Below are 20525 nucleotides of genomic sequence, written 5' to 3' on the forward strand. Positions count from 1 at the left end.
GACATGTGTAAGATCACTTAAGTAAGGCTGCAGTATATACATACATACCCTTGAGTTCTGGGATCCTCCCACTGGGTTGTTTTTGTGTTATGATTCACAAAGTAAACTCTGTCTGTTGAATCCACTCTTTTTTCTAAAAACAGAGCGAGCGTAGCATTTAATAACTATTTGCTATATATACATTTCAGATATTTTTACCAACAACATATTAGCTTACCCCAGCCTGGTGGCAAAGGCCCATATGGGTCATTTTCTGCAGCTAACATTGAAGCCTAATTGGAGAAAAGGGTTGGGAGGAGAAATTTAAAAATCAGGTTTTTAATATAAAAGCATAAACTTAAGCACTTGGCAGAATCACATTTTATAGTAATTTTCTAAAAAACACGATAAAGGAATGTGAATATAGTAATTTCAAGACACAAAGTCCTAAAAATGTCATGAGTTAAGAGGAGTCAATTAAGTGATAAAATTAATAGTTTTTCTAAAATGATTTAGAAATAATATATCGACATCAGTACTTTAATCTCTTAGCCCTTCCATAATAGTCCACAGGAGTGAAACGACATGAGAAAAGAGCATATAGAAAATTGTAGTGTTAGGGGGTGTGGGTTGGATCCCTGGTCGGGTAGCTAACCATGCCTCGCCACCAAAAAACCAAAACATAAAACAGAAGCAATATTGTAACAAATTCTTTAAAAATGGAAGAAAAAAAAAAAAAAAGAAAAGAAAATTGTTAAAATGAGGTAACATTATTTGTTTAAAAATAAAATAATTATCACAGTTCTCTTTAAAACAAATGCCTATTAATAAATAATATTAAACACCAGTATTATCTTTATACAAATAAACTTTTACCTTAGTATTAATATCTTTTATATATTCATACATACATTAATACGTACACATTATTACAACCCAGAAATATATTCAAAAGAAAATATAAACATTTTACCATCAGTTTTTAAAGAATGTCAAATATAAAAATCATTACCTGAAAAATCATTTCTTAATGATAAAGTGTATGTATCTTGATAAACATTTTATAACCTTGTAATAGATACTGTTAATTGTACTCAATATTATTTAGATAATAAACCTCAATCTGTCTAAAGATGTTCTGTTATGTGTAGAACACACTTCTGATACACAACTTGCCTAATTCTGCCCTGTTTCCCCAAGGTTTTCATATATACAACAAAGTCCAACCAAAACAAACACACACAGTACATAATTTGTTTACTATATACAGCTAACGATGGAACCTGACCACAGACTTCTGTCTAAGTTGCTAAAGAACCAGCAACTTACAGCACAAGATGCTGTGTAAGCTGAGTTGGCCCACTCTCTCTCTGCCGGCTATAGACAACCAGGAGAGTGGATCAACCTGCAAGTAAGAAATTATTTAACCTCCGAAGAAAGTGGAGTTGAATGAGCCATCCTGAGGTAGGATTCTGAAGAGTTAAGTTTTCTTTTTGTATCTTTCCTAATTCCTTTCTACATTTTGGGGTTTCAAGTTGCCTCAAAACATTATCTAGAGATGCCCAGAACTTAAAATTTATATTTTCTACTTCTTGCAAACAAACCTATTTAACAGAAGTCCCCTCCACCCCCCATTCTTGTGGATATTTGCTTATGGCAATAAACAGATCACCAATTGGTCAAATTTTCAGACAGCATTAGATTTTTTTTTGGACAAAACTACCTCCAATCCCAAGAATATATATTTGGTGGGCCAAAACAGATGAAAGCATTTCTGAGAATCTGGGGTGGGAATCAGAAGAGCTGGAATATGGCAAGACTGGCCTTAAGTAAAATCAGGAGGTAACTGGTTTTGTTTAAAGCAAACCAAATGATTATAACTAAAAATAGAAGACTGGGAACTGGTAAAGACAAGTTATTTTATTAAGAAAGTGCATTTATGAAACTACCACTTAATAAGGACAAAAACCTGATTGTATAGTTATGATAGTAAACTAGAATTTAAAAAAAACTTAAAAGTGCTTATGTATATCAGAAATGCTAATTATTTACTAAAGATCAACTAAAAAACACCTTGTAATCTATAACATTTAAGAAAAATCACCAAGATAGAAAAGGGCAAATGCTTGGAGGAAAAGCTGTATTAACATCGTATAATTTCCTAATTACCGAGTAGAGGTATCGTTGGTTGAACTGCTGCATAGCTCCCTGCAGTTGGTTCCGCTGAGACTGCCACTGTTCAAAATTCCGCACAGATTCCATGGTAGGCCGCTGCCAGGTGGTTGTCCTGGTGTTATGATCCACATAATAAACTCTTCCCCGATCATCAACTCTTCTTTCCCAACTACCAAACATAAAATAAGCAATAGTAAAAATGAAAATAAACAATAATCTCTTACTATAAGAAACTGGAAAGTAGTTAGGTAATACTTCAAATAATTTAAAAATCAAGTCCAAGAGCTAAGTTTAAAAGAATGTAAATACTGATATTCCTCAGAAAAATTATGAACACGTAACTTGCTATCTATTTTAGCTAAACTACCTTCCCATTCTTCCCTATATGATTTCTAAGGGCTGTCTAAAAAAAGAGGCCATAGACTGAACAGTAACAGTATGACTATCCTTTCTCCCTCTTTTTTTGATAAACATTTACTGAGTGTTTACTGTATACCTAGCAATCTGCCTCTATCATTCCTGCCCATGTAAAGGGTTTTAACTCAACTTACATGGCTTTTTAACCTACCTTTCACGGTTACACTGCTGCTGAACTAAAGTGCAGATCGAGGCATGCCGTTCCACCTATCACCGTTCCCTGGCATGGCATAAAAATGAACCCATTCACCATTTCAGCCTTACCTCCCTTAAGGTCTTTCAAGGGACCCATATGAGAGCCAAATCAATTACTTGCTGGTCCCAAATGTGTCATATGTTTCATTCTGTCATGACTTTGTTTTAATATCCCCTCAAACAGAATGCCCTTCTCTACCAGCCAGAATTCTCCCCATCCTCCAGAGTTTAGTTCACCTTAAGCCAATCTGTGTCATTAATTTATATGATTTCAGTATCCTTTCAGCAACCAATCTCACAAAAATAACATAGTTCTTGTCCTGAATTTTCTGGACTTTGAATATGTTTTATATTGGTGGACCCTGAGTTGCATCTGGAAGGACAGTTTGTGAATGGCCTTGAATGACCGCTTAAGAGCATAAACTTTATTTAGTATGTAATAGAAATGCTTCTTCATTTAAAACCCTCTATAACTTTAGTCATAATGTAATACAATTTTACTTGCAGCAATCTTTTAGACAATAATTTTGAATGACACTAACATTTATTACATAAGTGTCATTCAATAGCATAGTTTAGATCCCTATCTATGGAGAACCATACATATAAACTATCCTAAATATGACTTTCATTCCTTAAAAAATAACAAGGACTGATATTAGATCAAAATTCTGCAACTACTCTCAGTAAACTCATGCCAATGTTTGACAATCTCTTGGAAGCCCTTCAGACTAACTGTAAAAGAGACACAATGTAACAAATCTCATCTACTGAACATTCATTATTCACAAAAGCAAATCAAGGAAACATAACATGTAGAATGAATCATTTTATGTTGTATTAAATAAACTTTTAAAATTACATGTATAAAACTGAAGATGCATAAGATGCTACATTACCCTGGAGGTAAAGGTTGTGGCCTCTCCCATGTGGTCGTTCTAGTGTTATGATCCACATAATAGGTTCTACCATGAGGATCTTTTCTCTGTTCCCACCTTCAATGAAAAAGCAAAAATAAAAGATAGCAAACTAAGACAATCTGAAAAATGGTTCCTTCTTATAATCCAAAAAATTACAGATAAGTTTTACTTTAAAAGGTCACATATATACATAAAATTGTTTCTTTTCTCAATTATTGTGCTTTTTTAAAAGAAGATATCTTTTTTAAAAAAAATATTTATTTATTTATGTATGTATTTATTTATTTATTTGGTTGCACTGGGTCTTAGTTGCAGCAGGTGGGCTCCTCAGTTGTGGCTTGAGGACTCCTTAGTTGAGGCACGTAGGCTCCTTAGTTGTGGCATGTGAACTCTTAGTTGAGACATGCATGTGGGATCTAGTTCCCTGACCAGGGATGGAACTCCGGCCCCCTGCATTGGGAGTGTGGAGTCTTAACCACTGCACCACCAGGTAAGTCCCTATTGTGCCTTTTAAGTTCTTAATTATTCACCTTTCATCAACAGTACTGCCAACTCAGTAAGTACAGTTAGCAGAGGAAGACAGAATAATATGTAAAGTTTTTAAAAGTTACTAATTTACAGAATTCCAAATCATCAGAAAACAGAAATTTAATCAATAGCAGAGGAACTTTCAGCCTAACGTCATGCCAAGAGCACAAAATGTCAATGAAGTAATATCCATTTTTGCAATTTAAGAAATACACATCTAAAAGATTTTAGCAGAAATCTCCTTAAAGTATGTGGTGACACAGCTCCATCAAAATTCTTTCTTCTATCTGCATACAGTGTCTTCTTTTTGTGCACATCTATCCCTCTCTTGTCTTTGGTAAGCCTCTGAGTTTATGGACATCCAATTTTATCTTTTTCTGTTCTATCTCAAAGACACTCAATCTCTTATTTTCCCCACCCTCATTTTCTCCTCTGTGATCCCCGTTTCTTCCTTTCCAGTCTTTCCTTAAAATGGTATAGAAGAAAAATTTTAAACATACACAATAAAAACCTGGTATTTCTGAGTTTAATATTCTTGTTTTCACCTGAAAGTAGAATAAATGGAAAATATTTTCCTTTCTCTTAAACACAAGGATCCAATTTAATTTGACTTCTTTTTGATTAGAGAGGCCTTTAATTTTTAAATTATTTTCCTACACAATGACCATACGTATTAAAGTTATTCCCTAACAAGGTGTACACATACATACATATTTTAAATGGCATGCAAAAAATAATCATTTGTTTAAACTGCATCTGACAAACATTAGCCAAAACAAGCTTAAATAGTAACCATGAACAATAAAGATGCCCAAGTTCACAACCGATTCAGGATCATATAGATTATTAAAATTATCTATTATGAAACAGTGGTATAAAATCCTACACTGGAACATTCATGCTATCCTGTAACTACAAAAATTTAGATATTCCTCATAAGTATTTTACTAAAAATAATAACCTGAAATTTCAGATTTACTTCATATGTTTTTATATAATAATAAATGTTCATGGGAAGGCAAGATTTAAATATGGAATTTCATTTTAAACACATTTCTGGAATACCTAGGACACATACCAGTGGGTTACTGATTTGTAGGAAAGCTTAACAGCCAAAAACAAATACCTAAAAAATATATCAAGTTTCAAGAACTTCCTGATAATGGTACTTTTACTATTTTTAGGTATTAATTCCTATAATCAGTTCTTGAATTTGTACTGCTATTCTATATCAAAATTTCCTGGTTTCCAACCTTTCTTTACAAATGTTCTTTACTACTTTTAATTTAGCTTTAATTTTTATCAAAATTATATATACTTTCACATACTATTTAATATATATCTCACAGTTACATAATTATGTAACCTCCACACAGTTTAAACAATCAGATAGTCTATGAGGTTCATTACAATAAAGCAATAGTGCCTACTGTCCCCTAATCTCATTTTCTACTCCCCAAAGGCCACATTTTCAACTGTTTTAGCCAATTCTTTTAGTATTTACCTCTTTTTTCTTATTAACAAGCTTACTACTCTACTAATTTAATTTCAAGCATAATTTATTGATTTCTCACTATGAAAGGTAAAGCTGTTAAGTCTCTTTCCTGCACAGATGTACGCATATACACTGTAACCTGGACCCTCCTTCCAACTGTTCCAAATACACACATAGGCTGTGTCCTTCCCTTATAATTATTATGACTGTGTAAACCCTCCTGACAGCTGAGCTATGTGACCACACCATGATTTCTTTGTCTCCTTTCCTCCCATTTCCTTATTTTCTTCGTACTTATTAATTTAACTACAAATACTTTTCTAGTTGCATAAATCTACTCTCAAAATATTCAAGCTCATTGGGTATTTTATCAGTCACACCTGCCATCAAGCTTTCCTCTCATCATCTTGCTGGTAACTCCTTTCACTTGGATCCCACGTCCTTCACTTCGACTTACCTAAATTTGGAGGAACATGCATCCTGGTAGCTTCCTCAGAAAGTAAACTTACATGGGAAGTAAACTTTTGGAAACCTAGGATGTCTGAAATGTATTTATTCTGTGTACACACTAACAGTGAGACTAGATTCAGAATTCTAGGCTGAATATAATTTCCCTCAGCATTTAAGGCATATTGTCTCCTAGCTTCTTGTGTTGATTCTGAAAAGTCTAATGCTGTTCTGATGATTATGAGATTTGCTTTTTTTCCATTTTTTTAAAAATCTCTGGAAATGTTTATGATTTTTTTCTTTGGCCCCAATGTACTAAAATTTTCATAACAAGTTATCTTAATATAGATTTATTTTCACTTATTATCCTGAGTTTTGGTGAGCCCTTTCCATAAGGAAGTTCCTCCTTCTTGCTTGTAAAAGGTGGGTTATTTTTGGTTATTTTGTTAAATATTTCCTCCTATTTTCTCTTTCTGGAACTTCTCTTATCAGACCTTCTGAACTGGTCCTCTAATTTTTCTATTTTATTTCTTTTACTTTATAAATTTATGTTTGTTCTACTTTCTGGGAAATTCATTTACCTTTATTAGCCACATCTTCCAGTGAATTAGATTTCCAAGAGCTTTTTACAAACCTCATTCTTCCTTAATATGTTACATCTACTCTTGTCCCTCTGAGAATATTAAAATAGTCTGTTTTCTTCAAGAGCATTTTCTAGGTTGTTTGTTTTGATCTTTACCCTTCACATTAAAAGGTTTCCCTCAGATGTCTAATGAGTAGGGCACCAAAAAAATTGACCAGGAGCTTTGTGGGTGGGGCTTGTGGATTGTGGAATTAATTGAAGGGCGATATAATGAGGCTATTTTGTTGGCGAACAAACAGATTATCAGTATTTTAGTCTTTGGGGGGGGGGGTTCCTTCGACAGAAGACACTTCCAGTCTCCTGGGTGGAATAGTAAAATCCTGGTTGTCAGTATTTTGGGATTTGGGTATGAAAGAAGGATGTGGGCTTGGAAATTCACTTATAACTTTATTCAATTATTAACATCATAAAGGTTCACTTATGTCCCCTGGTGTAGTACAGTACCTTGCCCTCAATTGTGCCTGGTGTTCCAAATGCAGAGAACCTCCAGAGAAGAAACCCCTAGGCAAGGTAGCAGTCCTAGCTGCAAGGAGGAAAAGTAGGGATTCATTTCTCAACGTGACTTTCAAACAATCTTGCTGTTTACAGTGCTGTCTTCACAGCCACTTCCAAAGGTATCTGATGCTGCCAATTCCTGGGCCTTCTGGGAGCACCAATGCGTAGACTTGGCTTTTCCCACTGACAGGCCAGAATTCAGCTCTCTTGGATTTGCAAAGTCAGCTCCACTTAGACATCCTCCAGATGACTGCAACCTCATGCACGACACTGCACAAAAGCACCCGGCTAAGCCACTTCCAGATTCCTGAGCCTCAGAAACTGTGTAAGATTATGTTTGTTGTTGTAAATTGCTAAATTTTAGGGTAATTTGTTACACAGCAATAATTAATACAAAAGGAAATACTATAAACCCATTCAAAAGGATTAAGGTAAACCTACACATTTAGACCAAAAGCTTCACGAAGCTTGGGCCTTGATCTCTATTGCTCATCAGTGTACTAATAGCACATAGCACAGTGTCTGCCACAGAAGAGATGCTTACTAAACATTTATTAGTATTTGGTGAATGTGTGCACCTACTTGTACTGACATGGAAATATGACCAAGTTTTAAAAAGCAACTGAAAAACAGTATGTAGAGTGTGATTCCATTTTCTTAAAATAATTCTACAAGTCTTTGCAAAATAGTGATTTACATAGTTTCTCTTTATCCTTTTCACCTACTTTTATCCTTCCTCTCATAGAACCTGTCGCTATCTGACATTATTGAGTAGGTTTTTAATGTAAGGCCACTGCTGGTCAGCCTGTTGTAACACAAGCTCCACAGCAGCAGAGTCTTAGGGTCTCCTGCCCCTCTGAACACCCAGTGCCTAGAACAATGACCGAGAGAAGCTCTCAAATATATGCCGCTGGAATAATATTTAGACATCACTCTCTCTGTGGTAAGCTTAAGGGGTACTTTAAAGGTTTCTGTTATCATTTAAATGTTTTATTTGGTCATGTCTTAGTTTTGTGATCAGAAACAAATTTTAAATTAGGGGAAAAAATAAATATAACCAAGTATACCATCCATAAAATGGGTTATGAAGCCATTTTCTAGTTTTATCCTTAGTTGCAAATATTTCTAATTTAATATTCAATATTCAGTAAGCACTTAGGTTCCAAGCGTAATTCTAGCCACTGGTTCTTAATTTTTCCAAAACAGGGGATCACTTCCAGATTTCAGTGTTTTTGCTCCAAAGAGAATTTATCTTTCTCAAACTAAATTGCTTGCAACACACATCATATTCAGAACTACTTCTGGATATCATCTTTATAATTTTCTACATTCTATTCACTAGATCAAGGGTAGGCAAACTTCTTCTGTAAAGTGCTAGATAGTAAATATTTTAGGCTTTGTGGGCCAAAAGGAAAAATCAAGAACATTATGTAGGAACTTACATAATAAGAGCAAAAACTCCTGTCATGCCCCACCCTGTCTTCCTGGGGTAGGGCATCCCAGGCTGTGGACATGCCACGTACCCAGTTGCCCTCTGCTGACAACATTCTTGGGACAAAGAACTCCTAGCCCACATGGGAGGAGCCTGGTCAGTTTCACCACCTGACCCAGTGACTCTAGGATCCCAGTGTGCTTTTCTCTCCTGCCCTGGCAGCCGATCCACGGGGAGGCAACTTGCTGAATTTTCACTCCCAGAGTGAGAGTCTACCTTTGGGGGCATGATGGTTGCCAAGAATGAGTCCCCAGTGTGTGGGTGGTGACCAGAGCAGGCCTTGGGCAGCAATGAGGAAGGAAGGTGCTGGCAGGGGAAAAAGGCGGTACAGGGATAAAGGGGCGTGGTCTCAGGCTTGGTGTGGGAGACTCACAGTGACAGCCAACTAGAGCTGTACCCGGGGGTCCTATAAAAGTGATGGGCTGCAACTGGCCAGAGACTAGATTATCCCTGCAGTGGAAATTCATGAGTACCCCTCAAATAGTTGCAAATTACCAGGTTGACTGATGAGACTTCTCAGTAGAATTCTTTAATTTCATGGGGATAAGTGCTAATTTATAACCGCTACACCACACCTTCAACCATACTACTCTCCCTTCCTAGTATTCAGATGTAGCCTCCCTGTCTCATAAATTTCTAAAACCTACTGCTGAAGAAAGACCTTGTTAAAATAATAATAATAATAAATGTGGAAGAATTTTGTTAAACATATTACAATAAAAATGATAGAATTTAGTTGCTGATTGGATAACTACTGGTTTCAAACTTGGATAATGGGGTAGGTGGTAAGACTTGCCTTCTCATAAACCACGATCAACAGCTTCCCCTCTCTCCTGTACGGCTTGCCAATCTCTCTCCTGGCTCCTGCCCATCAGCAACTCAACACCCTTTAGGTCACTGCCATTTTTTAAAGCAAAAAACTACTCCTCAATACTGTATATTTTCTTGCTCGCTTCTACCAAACACTCCTCTCTCCCTGTGTGTTCACAGGGAAAAAGTTTTATGCATTAGTTCTCACTCTTTCAAAGAGTTTTCTATCACACTTCCATCCCTTCCATTCACTCCATCACATAGCAGTCTGAATACAGCTCTATTTCCCAGAAATCATTCTGTCAAAGATCAACAATAAATAATCTCTTTGTTGCTAAATTCAATGGGTGCCTTTCAGTTCTTATCTCACTTGAATTTTCAGCAGCTTTCAACCTTGTTAACCATTTCCTCCGAAGCATTTACAAGCCAGGGCCTTTGCCAAATTGCTCACTCACTCAAAATCATTTAATCAAGCACTAATTCACTTATAAATATTTATTGAGTACCTGCTACATGGCAGGCATAGTTTTAGGCACGAGGAATACAGAAATGGACAAAATAAAGCCCCCTTTTCAGTCTAGTGGAGAGAAAACTGACAAAAACACACAAATGTATGTCTCATGGTGATTTAAGTATTATAAAGAGAAGTAATACAAATAACATCATGCTGATTTAAAGAACCCTACTCAAAAGAGTACATACTGATTCCATTTATGTTAAGTTCTACAACAGGGAAAACGAATCTATAATCTATTGTGGAAAAAAGCTTTTAGGGAGGAACAGTGGTTGCCTCCCTCAAAGTAGGGACAGGGATTGACTGAAAGCTTGAGAGAACCTTCTGAGGTGATGATAATACTCTAGTGTTAATAAAGGTGTGACAACTGAGCATTTGTCAAAACTCATCAAAATGGCACATTTAAGACTCATGCATTTCCTTCTATGTAAATTTTACCAAAAAATCTTTAAGCAAATATTGAATTCTAGTTACCGATATGCAAGCCAAAGTTTCGAGGGGCAAAATGTACTGGTATCTGCAACTTAGTTATCAGGAAATTATATTTAAACATTAGACAAATGAAGAGATGAAGAGATGTGTGATAAAGCAAGCAGAGTAAAATGTCAACTACAGAACCTAGTGGTAGATAGATATATGGGTGTTCACTGTAAAATTCTTTAAATTTTTCTGCGTGTTTATAAATTTTCATAACAGAAGGTTGGGAAAAAATAAGGCAGGGGATGGGGACAGAGGGACCTGATTTGGACAGAGGGAATTGGGAAAGGCCTCTGGAGCAAGGTAACATTTGAGCAGAGACACGCAGATATCTGAGGAATAACACTCTGCACAACAGTCAGAGCACAAGCAAAGGGCTCTAGGTTAAGACCATGCTTGGCATAACACTCACTTGGGCTGGAATACGATTCCTTCAGCATACTCATGATTCTAGCACCTACGAATGTACTGTGTAGTTAGCCAAGTAAGTTACCCAGGAGCGGACACACGGGAACTAAGAAGATTGTTGAGGAAAGAGGGAAGATGACGTGGATTGGAAACTGCTGGCTCAGATGGTCACACAAGCCAAGTGCTGCATAAGCCAGAGGGGTCACCCTTGCCTCCACCCTCCGACTCTACCTCCCACAGCTAATTACCACACCCATCGTAACGTTGCCCCAGGAGACTAGCATCTACCTTAGTGCAGGCTGTTTTTACTTCTCACCTGGATAAGTAGCATCTCAACCTTCTAGGTAACAGCTCACAGAGTAAGAATACACTTTACCTAAATGCCTCTGTTCACCCTAGACTGCTATTTACCTACAGATTTTATACACACAAGCACACATCAGAAAAACAAACTTTCCCAAAACAATGTTTACCTAACACACTTCAGTTTTCCATGCTAGTCCATGTTGACTTACTTTATTATGTTTTCAAATGCTGGTCACAATCTGTTAATAGGCTGCAACTTGCAATTTGAAAATCACTCATCTAGATCCCTACAAAATTCTCCTAATGCAAAGATCACATACGGTGGCTACAGGCACGCTGAAGCATGTACTTGGCCACACAGAATTAAGTTTATGTACTTACCACTTTAAACAGGAATGTGCCCACTTCTCTCATTTATGAAACAGCCTAGCTGCTATTCTAGCTTGTCCCTTAACTCCTAATCTGTCTATACCACTCCTAGAATAATTTTACTAAAATGCAAATATGACTGTGGCACTCCCCTGCTTAAAATTCTTCAATGTTTATTCATGGTTTTCAGGAAAAAACTCCCAAACTTTTAGCAGGTATACAAAATTCTTCAGAGGACTGTTTATTCTTCAGTACTACATAGCTTGCTTCCGCCAACGCTCAACTCAAGCTGTAACAAAATACCATTTCCTGAGTTCAGTTTACTCGTTTATGGATGTTAGAAATCAGAACGTGCAGTTAGCTCCACTGAGAATGAAACCTTTCACCACTTGTGCCTCCATTATTGCTTTGCTAACTCCTACGACTCTTTCAGAAATCCACTCAAGGGTCATCTCTTCCAGAAAGTATTCTTTATCTCAGTATAGCAGGTTACTCCCCACTAACTTCCCTCTACATATGTTCCCTCCCACAGCACCCTAAACTTAGACCTCTAGCTTAGCTTTAATTGAACTGTATAGACAATGACTATTTATTTATCTTTACCCCCCATCAGATCATGAGGTTCTTGACAGTAAGAAGAGCTTCTTACATATCGGTGTCATAATGGCAGACACATGAGACTAAGATAAATGACTAAGTTGCCAAAGATAGAAGACAAAGGGACAATGAGAGATTTTTGAGAGGAAAGGGAAAATACTGTATGGCCAAACATGCTTGCAGGAAGCAGTGGAGATTTCCAGTAAGTAGATAAAAATAAGCTCAGAGAAAGGTCTGGTCTGGACATATAGATTTAATAGTTAAAATGATGGGACAGTATAAGATTCAACAGAGGCAGCACATTCAGGAGAAGACCAAAGGCTGAAACCACGATTAGGCAATAGGCAAAATCAGATGAGCCAGTAAAGAGCACTGAGAAAAAACAGCTCAGAAAGTAAGAAAGGGTACGGACACAGTGACAGTGATGAGAAAATGATGGCAATGAGGTAGAGACCTCTAGAGGTGCAGTTTCCACAGCTAGAGAGTAGAAACTCTAACTGCTGTAAGCTGTGCAGGACAGCACTGCATACACCGTACTTTTATCACAGCATTCTCAAACTGTATTGTAGGTATGTTTAAAAACCTGAGCCACTCAACAAGCTTCTTGGAGGCAGAGACCATCAATCATTAATTTAACATACCCCGATGGCAGAGTTTCTGTGTTGGCATTTCCAGACTGCTGCCGGACAGGTTCCGCACAGACATCTGGCTGTCTTAATTTGGCTGCTTCGAAGGCAGAGCTACTTCCAGAACTGGAGGTAGAAGGATCTAACGTACTTCTAGCTTCAGACCCAAATGCTGCACTGTTGGAAAGAATACATTCATTGTTTTCTGAGGAGGTCGGTATTTCTTGAACTGGAGGATCTTCAACAGTAGTACTAGTGCAATTTGAAGACAAGGCGGTTTCTCCAGATACTATTGCAGTACCCGTGGTGGAAGCATTATCAGTTGGTGCAGATGAGGATGATTCTCCATTAACTGAAAGGGGAAAATTAGTAAGATGATCTATCAAGGAATGACAAAGCAACCAGTTAACTCATCAATTATATTTATTCAGAGCCTAATTTATACTGAGCAACGTATCAGGTACTGACAGAAATAAGACAGACAATACTTTTTGTTGTTCACATTTTAGAGATGAACGTTTAAATAATAAAACTTGAGACTATATATATATACCAATAACCCTAAGTTAGAGAAAGAGAAACCAACATGAACAAACGTTTTTCCTCCAAAGAATCAATTCTGAATATCTGCATGGGTTATATAAAAACCTTAAAATGACCCCGTTCAAGCTCCCTTTCCTATGCAAATGCAGCTAATATCAAAAGAACTCTTGCCGAATATAAAGTGGCATTAATTCTTAAGAAAGTACTACAGGGGACTGCAAAAAGATCCAGGAACTCGTTCTACACTTGCTAAAGAAATAACCCAGCACTGGGATCCAGTGATACAATTTTCTTGATTTTCATTTTAAATGTGATTCATCCATTTCAACCACGTGTCACTATAAAAGTGAGTCAAATTAAAACTGGAAAGAGAATAGATTATTGAACAAAACCTATTAGAAAATCACACATCAAAGTTTTAACTGAAACAGAAAAGGGAGACATAATTAAGAGTAATGGAACGTTCAGGTGGATTTTTAAAGAGAGAGATTTAAATAGTGGGAAGGAGAGAAACGAGTACTATTAAAGGAATCAAACAGTAAGCACAAAAAACAACAGAACCAATGAAGTTCGGTACCAACTACAGGGGAGAGTAGCTTTGGGAGAAAAAAAATCAATAACAAAATATAAAAAATAAAATGTTTATAGTGCTACCGGTACTCAACACTGTTAGACAACATGAAGAAAAGAGAATGTGCAGAGAGACTAAATTCTGGGTCTCTTACATGATGTTCAGAATTGATATATGATGGTCAAAGTGAATTTTCTCATTTAATTTTCACTCTTCAACAATGCAGAAATTAATTTCCAAAAAAAGAAAAGATTAGCAATAGTATTTTCAAAGCAAAATAACACTAAATGGGAAAAGAGGAATATTTGACAAAAGACAATCCAGTCCAATAAGAAAGAATCATAAACCCTTATGCGTACTAAAACATAGCACATGCTACACAAACTGTTAAAAACAGAGGAAGAAAATTAATTATTAAATAGCACGTTTCAGTTGTTCAAGGCAAAAACTTCTCTCCTACAACAATTCAACTGCAAGTGCTCTCAGCTCTTTTCTCCGTCTACACCACTACCCCTGTCCACCGTTCCTTGTTTTTTACTCTACTGCAATAGCGTCCTAATTGGTCTGCCTGCTTCCTCTCCGGTCCAACTCCAATCCAGTCTCCAAATAGCAGCCAAAGTAATCTTATAAAAGCATACAACAGATGTTTTCACGCCCTAATTAAACATACCCATTACAACCAGAATAAATTCCAAACTCTTTACCACAGCTCATGACAAAGACTCTACACAGTCTACTCCACAGCTACACTTGACTTCTCACAATGGTCTCCTTTCTGTTCCTTGAATAGAACAAACTCCCTCCCATTCAGCGATGTGCACTTGCTGTTCCCACCGTCTCAGAATAGCTCCTGACTGGCTGCTTCTTATCATGCAGAGTCCAGACTCAACCACTCCTTCGGAAAGGCAGTGCTGGGGTATCTTACTTAATGCTGCACCTGCCCCACCGTCCCCCCAGGCTACATATTACACTGTTTTCTCACGTTCTGAAATATTTTATTTGTTTTTATTTCCTTTTCATTGAGTTCAGAATGCAAACACTTTGTCAGACTTGTTCACTTTTGTATTTTCAACAGTTACAACATGCCTGGCATACTAAAACAATAAATGTTAAAGACAAATCACAGAGGAAGAAATGAACATACCTCTGTCAAAACTAGGCAGATAAAAAGAGCATTAGTAGAAATATTAAGTATATGAAGGATTTAATAACACAGTCAATACACCCTGTTCTAAATTACAGAGCTAGAGAGGTAGTTTTGAGTTTCCATTATATATATATTCCATCTAAACAACCTAAGAATTCTTAGAAAAAAATGACATGTAAGGGACCAAAGGAAAATCCCAAAATGGATCCTCTTAAGACTCAAAAGAACAGGTTGGGGGTGAGGGGAAAATGCCCTCCCCTCCAAAAGTCCTCATGTACAATACTGTCTTTGGTGAAAAGAAATCATTTGTATTCAGCTCCAGGCCCACAATCCCTTATCTGAAACTCTTGGGACCAAGTGACTTCCAGCATTCATAACTTCAGAATTCAGAAAGATAGTATGGCATATATATTGTCTATTACACTAATACCAAGTCAGATCGGGGCCTACACACTAATTAAACACAGTATTACTTCTGTAGCAAAACAAAAGGATACTCGTACTAAGCACAAAAAATTATAAATACCCTCAAGTCAGTCCCAGTCATTTTGCCATCAAATGAGTTTACCAAAAAAACTTTTGGTTTTAAAAATTTTAGGATTTTGGGGGTCTTCCCTGGTGGCGCAGTGGTTAAAAATCCACCTGCCAACGCAGGGGACATAGGTTCGATCCCTGATCCAGGAAGATCCCACAGGCCGCGGAGCAACTAAGCCCATGTGCCACAACTACTGAGCCTGCGCTCTAGAGCCCGTGTGCCGCAACTACTGAGCCCGCGTGCTGCAACTACTGAAGCCCACGCACCTAGAGCCTGTGCTCTGCAACAAGAGAATCCACTGCAATGAGAAGCCTGCGCACCGCAACAGAGAGTAGCCCCCACTCGCCACAACTAGAGAAAGCCTGCGCGGAGCAACAAAGACCCAACACAACCAAAAGAAAAAGATTTTAGGATTTTGGGATCACAAGTAATGGATTAAAAACACGTAATGTGTTATACACAGAACATGCACACTTCCACCCCATCAGCACTCCAACAGTGAAAACTGATTTTTAAAGTTCCTGATTAGAAAAAAATCCTATTTTTACACCAACACCTTAAAGGAGACTACCCCTTGAAAAGATACCTGAATTCATCATCCTACTAAGGGATGACAGATCATACAGATGACATTGGTTAAGTGACTGCTACCAACAGAGTAGGTTCCAGAAGCCTTTGTAAACCAGCCAATGGAATGATGACAGTTGGATTGTTTGGTCAGATGTCACCAACGACAAAAAGAACATGCAAACACAATCACTAAGTTGACTGGGGGAATATATTTGAAGCTTATTATGGTATAAAAGATGAACATCGCAACTCTGAGACACTATAAAAATCACACACATCTAAATGAACAGGAAAGCAGAGAGGTGAGAGCCAAAGAGGTGGATGTCAATTACAGCTCCTCTACTAGCTGGGATCTCTTTGTGCCTCAGTTCCTTCACAAGAAAAATGCTAGTACTTATTCTGAAGAGTTATTGTGAGAGTTAAATCAGTCAATGAACATATAGTGTTTAGAACATGTGTAGCACAAATATTAGCTGTTATTCTGATTGTCTTAGGTTTCCTTGCAATTATTGTGAATGTCTTGGGAATTATTTACAATGGAGCTTTCATTTCTAGTCGCCCATGTGTGTGTTTTACTTTCACCTTGAAATTTCAGGCAAGGATAAATAAGAGAAGAATGTGGAAAGTGAATCTGTTCCCAACAGAAACAGTCTATAAAGTATTTAACAAGCTGTAGAACATAAATAAGAGATTCTACAATGAGGGGGGAACTCAGTAAGTCCTTCTCTCTTTTGCATCAACATCTGAATAAGCCTGAAAGCTGAAACATGCAACTATGTAGTGGTCAACGGATACTTTGGCCAATCTACTCTAGCAGCTAAATATTTTAGAAAGAAGAGATAAATCCCCAAATTCCATATACTTTAAATGGAAGGTGATAACGAGAACAAAACAGAATGGTTGCATAAGCCTTTCTGAAATGAGCATTCAACATTCTTATACTTCTCGTGAATAAAGCGTAGACTTAATCAAGAATTGGCACTGCTATCTAATTACTTCCAGAAATAATGGAATTGGATCTACCATTCTGAATCCAATGATAATCCCATATAACAAATCAAGCCTGGTCACATAAGGGTATTATTTTTATTTTTTACAGCTCTATGGAGTGTTCTCAAGGAAGTTACAATGCTTATAATGTAAATTTATTTATGGGTAGATAACTAGTTTTTGTGTGTGTGTGTGTGTGGTTTTTGGTATGGGTAATTATTTGATAACCTAAAAATCCATAGGCTAAAAGCACTGGACTTATGTTTCATTGTTAAGAACTCTGGTACTCAGATAAGCCATTTTTCTATGTGTGATATTTAAAAAAAATAAATTATTTGTCCTTCCCATAGGTACTTTTCCCAGACTATTTTTTAAAACTATAAATTTAATTTAGGAGAGATAATATAAGTCAGAGTTCTAGGAAACTCACTATTGTATTTACTCTCTTGGAATTAGTGAGGATGTTGGTCACATTATGGTACCTTTTCATATAGATTCATAAAAGATAGAATATCAGGAATAGGAGCTGTTTTTTTGGTTTGCTTTTTGGTTTTTCTTGGCCGCGAGGCTTGTGGGATCTTAGTTCCCCGACCAGAGATCAAATAGGGCCCCGTCAGTGAGAGCACCGAATCCTAATCACTGGACCACCAGGAAATTCCCAATAGGAGCTACTTTAACTGGTCTGTTCTTAATTTAGAGACAATTCTGAATAATATAAAATGTTTCCTTTTCCCTTCTGCTAATAAATCTGAGGCAAATGTTCTTACTAGAAAGGATACCAGAATCAGAAAATAAATGCATTCTGCTCACTAATTTCACCCTGGTTATCTGTGTTTATCTTCTCTGCATTTTCCAGACACCTTAAATTAATGACTAATAAGTCTACTTATTGTGGGTACTTAGGATCTTTAAGCCTATCTTTTTTAAAAAAGGGCAGCATTAATAAACAAATTAAATTTTCAAAAAACCATTCATGTCAGTTCCCACGTTTACAAAAAACTCACAAAATGCATGGTAAATATCCCCCCAATCTTGGGTATAAATATACAATAGTCTTATCTATAAACCCATCTATTTTCATTTAATTACTAAATTACTTCCGTACATGTTTCTACTTTTTAATACTTTCCCATAAATAGACGAAGGAAAGAATATAGGCTCTGGAATGAAAAGAATAGGATTCCAACTCTAGCCCCGAGACATATGCTAGTAATCTGAAGCAAGTCCTAAGATTTGAGTTTCAAGAAATTCATCTGAGTTAATTTATAAAGATCAAACAAAAAAATGATTTATGAATATTACAGCTGAATCCATTGAAAGACAGGATTATAGAAAAGAATCTTCCTTAGGCAGTCCTATAATAGAATAACAGTTACTCTTAGAAAATATAAAACTTTTGGAGAGTCATATCAGCTCACAGTACATTTTACTACTAAGTTACGTGCCAAGAAGTAAATATTTGTATGGTAAAAGATAGGTTAAAGGAACCATTCATTACTAACAAATCAATGAATTCCCTCAAGTTCTTTTAGAAATATATTCTATATTATGAATTAAATAGTATTTTTTATAGCATACAGCCTAAGAATCTAGCTATCAAGTAAGTACTTGCTTAGTGAAATGTGTGGTTATTTCTAAACTAATACATTTTTGGAATATCTTCCTAAATAATCTAGAAAAATTCAAATTACTAGAAAAAAATCTCAGGTATTGTAACCTTCCCGTTCCTTTTATAAAACTGAAGATTAAGAAAGATTGTACGATAAGAAAAGTACAGGTATAGATACATAAAATTTAATTTAATTTTCATTTAAACAATGTGTCATAAGTAGCCATGCTTACCAGTGTCATTGGCAGGCTCAGATGTGAGTGGTTTTGGAGCTGGTGTGTTTTTGGGTCTGGCAGCAACCTGAGATGGAGATGAAGGTGTGTTGTCTCCATTAACTACATATGAACAGCATGAGTTTTGTACTACAGTGTTTGTAGGTACGTGATTATCTATTCCATTAGTACCTTCAGCAGCCAACCTATAAAAAAAAAAGAAAAAAAAAGCCTTACTTCAATGAATTAAGTACAATTAAATAACTTATTTATTTTTTGGCCACGTTGGGTTTTCATTGCTGCACGCGGGCTGTCTCTAGTTGCGGCGAGCGGGGGCTATTCTTCATTGCAGTGCACAGGCTCCTAGTTGCGGTGGCTTCTCTTGTTGCGGAGCATGGGCTCGAGGCACACGGGCTTCAGTAGTTGTGGTGCATGGGCTTAGCTGCTCTGCGGCATGTGGGATCTTCCTGGACCAGAGCTCAAACCTGTGTCCCCTGCATTGGCGGGCAGACTCCCAACCACTGTGCCACCAGGGAAGTCCACAATTAAATAACTTTTCATCAGAAGTTGCCTAAGAAATATTTACCAAGTTCTTAACACTGAAGCAAAATGATAGGTATAAAGAGTAATGAACAAAAGATACCCTGATTACTTTTTTAACAGGTTATTTTTTACATTTTATTACATACTTTGCTATATTAAAGTTTAAATTACTTTCAGTTCTAATGTATCCACACTGTCAGATAAATGTATCAATATATTGAGATATACAAATACACTAAGTCAAAATGAATTCAGTCCCTCAAACCAATGTTCAATTTGTACATTTTAAATAGTCTTAAATAGACTTAAATGGTCTTAAGAATATTAATATTTATTTTAAAATGCTCTGAAAGTATTTTCAAAAAGGTCATGAAACTTATAAAAATCAATTGCAAACTGTTTATTGGAATTTTATTGAATACTGAAAGACCAAAAAATTCTTAAAAAATTGATCACAAGTTATTATGTACCAGCACTAAAATAATGAGTACATGATGATCAGAAAAAGCTAGATATTATATCCCAGAGTTAGAAGAATTTACAGTGTATTCATTACTGCAAATAAATAAATAAATACATCTACAACTACAAAATCAAACATTTTGGCAGGGAGTTAGGTGATACCATGTAAGTGACCAAGAGAGCTTTTCCATATACACAGGTCACCCTGTATCTCTTCTCCAGAGAGCAGCCTTAAATTTTTAAAAAATATAAATCAGATCACATCTCAGTTGTCCCACCCAATCTATCTCTCTGATCTAGTTCTCTCCAAGTTCTTCCTTGCCCACCTTGCAGCAGATATACTAGTAAATCAATTTTATATGAAAATCATGCTGAAAAGTCTTCAAATGTTTATTATAAATTATTAGATACAGGGAGTAAAATTATAATGACTTAGAAGATTATCAAAGA

General features: G+C 36.4%; 1 protein-coding gene across 6 annotated transcripts in view; it reads right to left on the minus strand.

Annotated features, from left to right (window-relative positions):
- WWP1 (WW domain containing E3 ubiquitin protein ligase 1) overlaps positions 1–20525 on the minus strand; it is a 117458-nt gene that overhangs the window by 31826 nt on the left and 65107 nt on the right. For all 6 annotated transcript variants that reach the window (XM_057532204.1, XM_057532202.1, XM_057532199.1 and 3 more), the window contains 6 exons: positions 19092–19276; positions 12909–13245; positions 3666–3761; positions 2149–2323; positions 218–272; positions 49–133 (listed from right to left, as the gene is read on the minus strand). In XM_057532204.1, the coding sequence (XP_057388187.1) occupies positions 49–133; positions 218–272; positions 2149–2323; positions 3666–3761; positions 12909–13245; positions 19092–19276 (933 nt within the window). The remainder of the gene's footprint in view (positions 1–48; positions 134–217; positions 273–2148; positions 2324–3665; positions 3762–12908; positions 13246–19091; positions 19277–20525) is intronic.

The sequence above is a fragment of the Balaenoptera acutorostrata genome, chromosome 17 (genome assembly GCF_949987535.1).
Source record: "Balaenoptera acutorostrata chromosome 17, mBalAcu1.1, whole genome shotgun sequence".
NCBI classification, from domain to species: Eukaryota; Metazoa; Chordata; class Mammalia; order Artiodactyla; family Balaenopteridae; genus Balaenoptera; species Balaenoptera acutorostrata.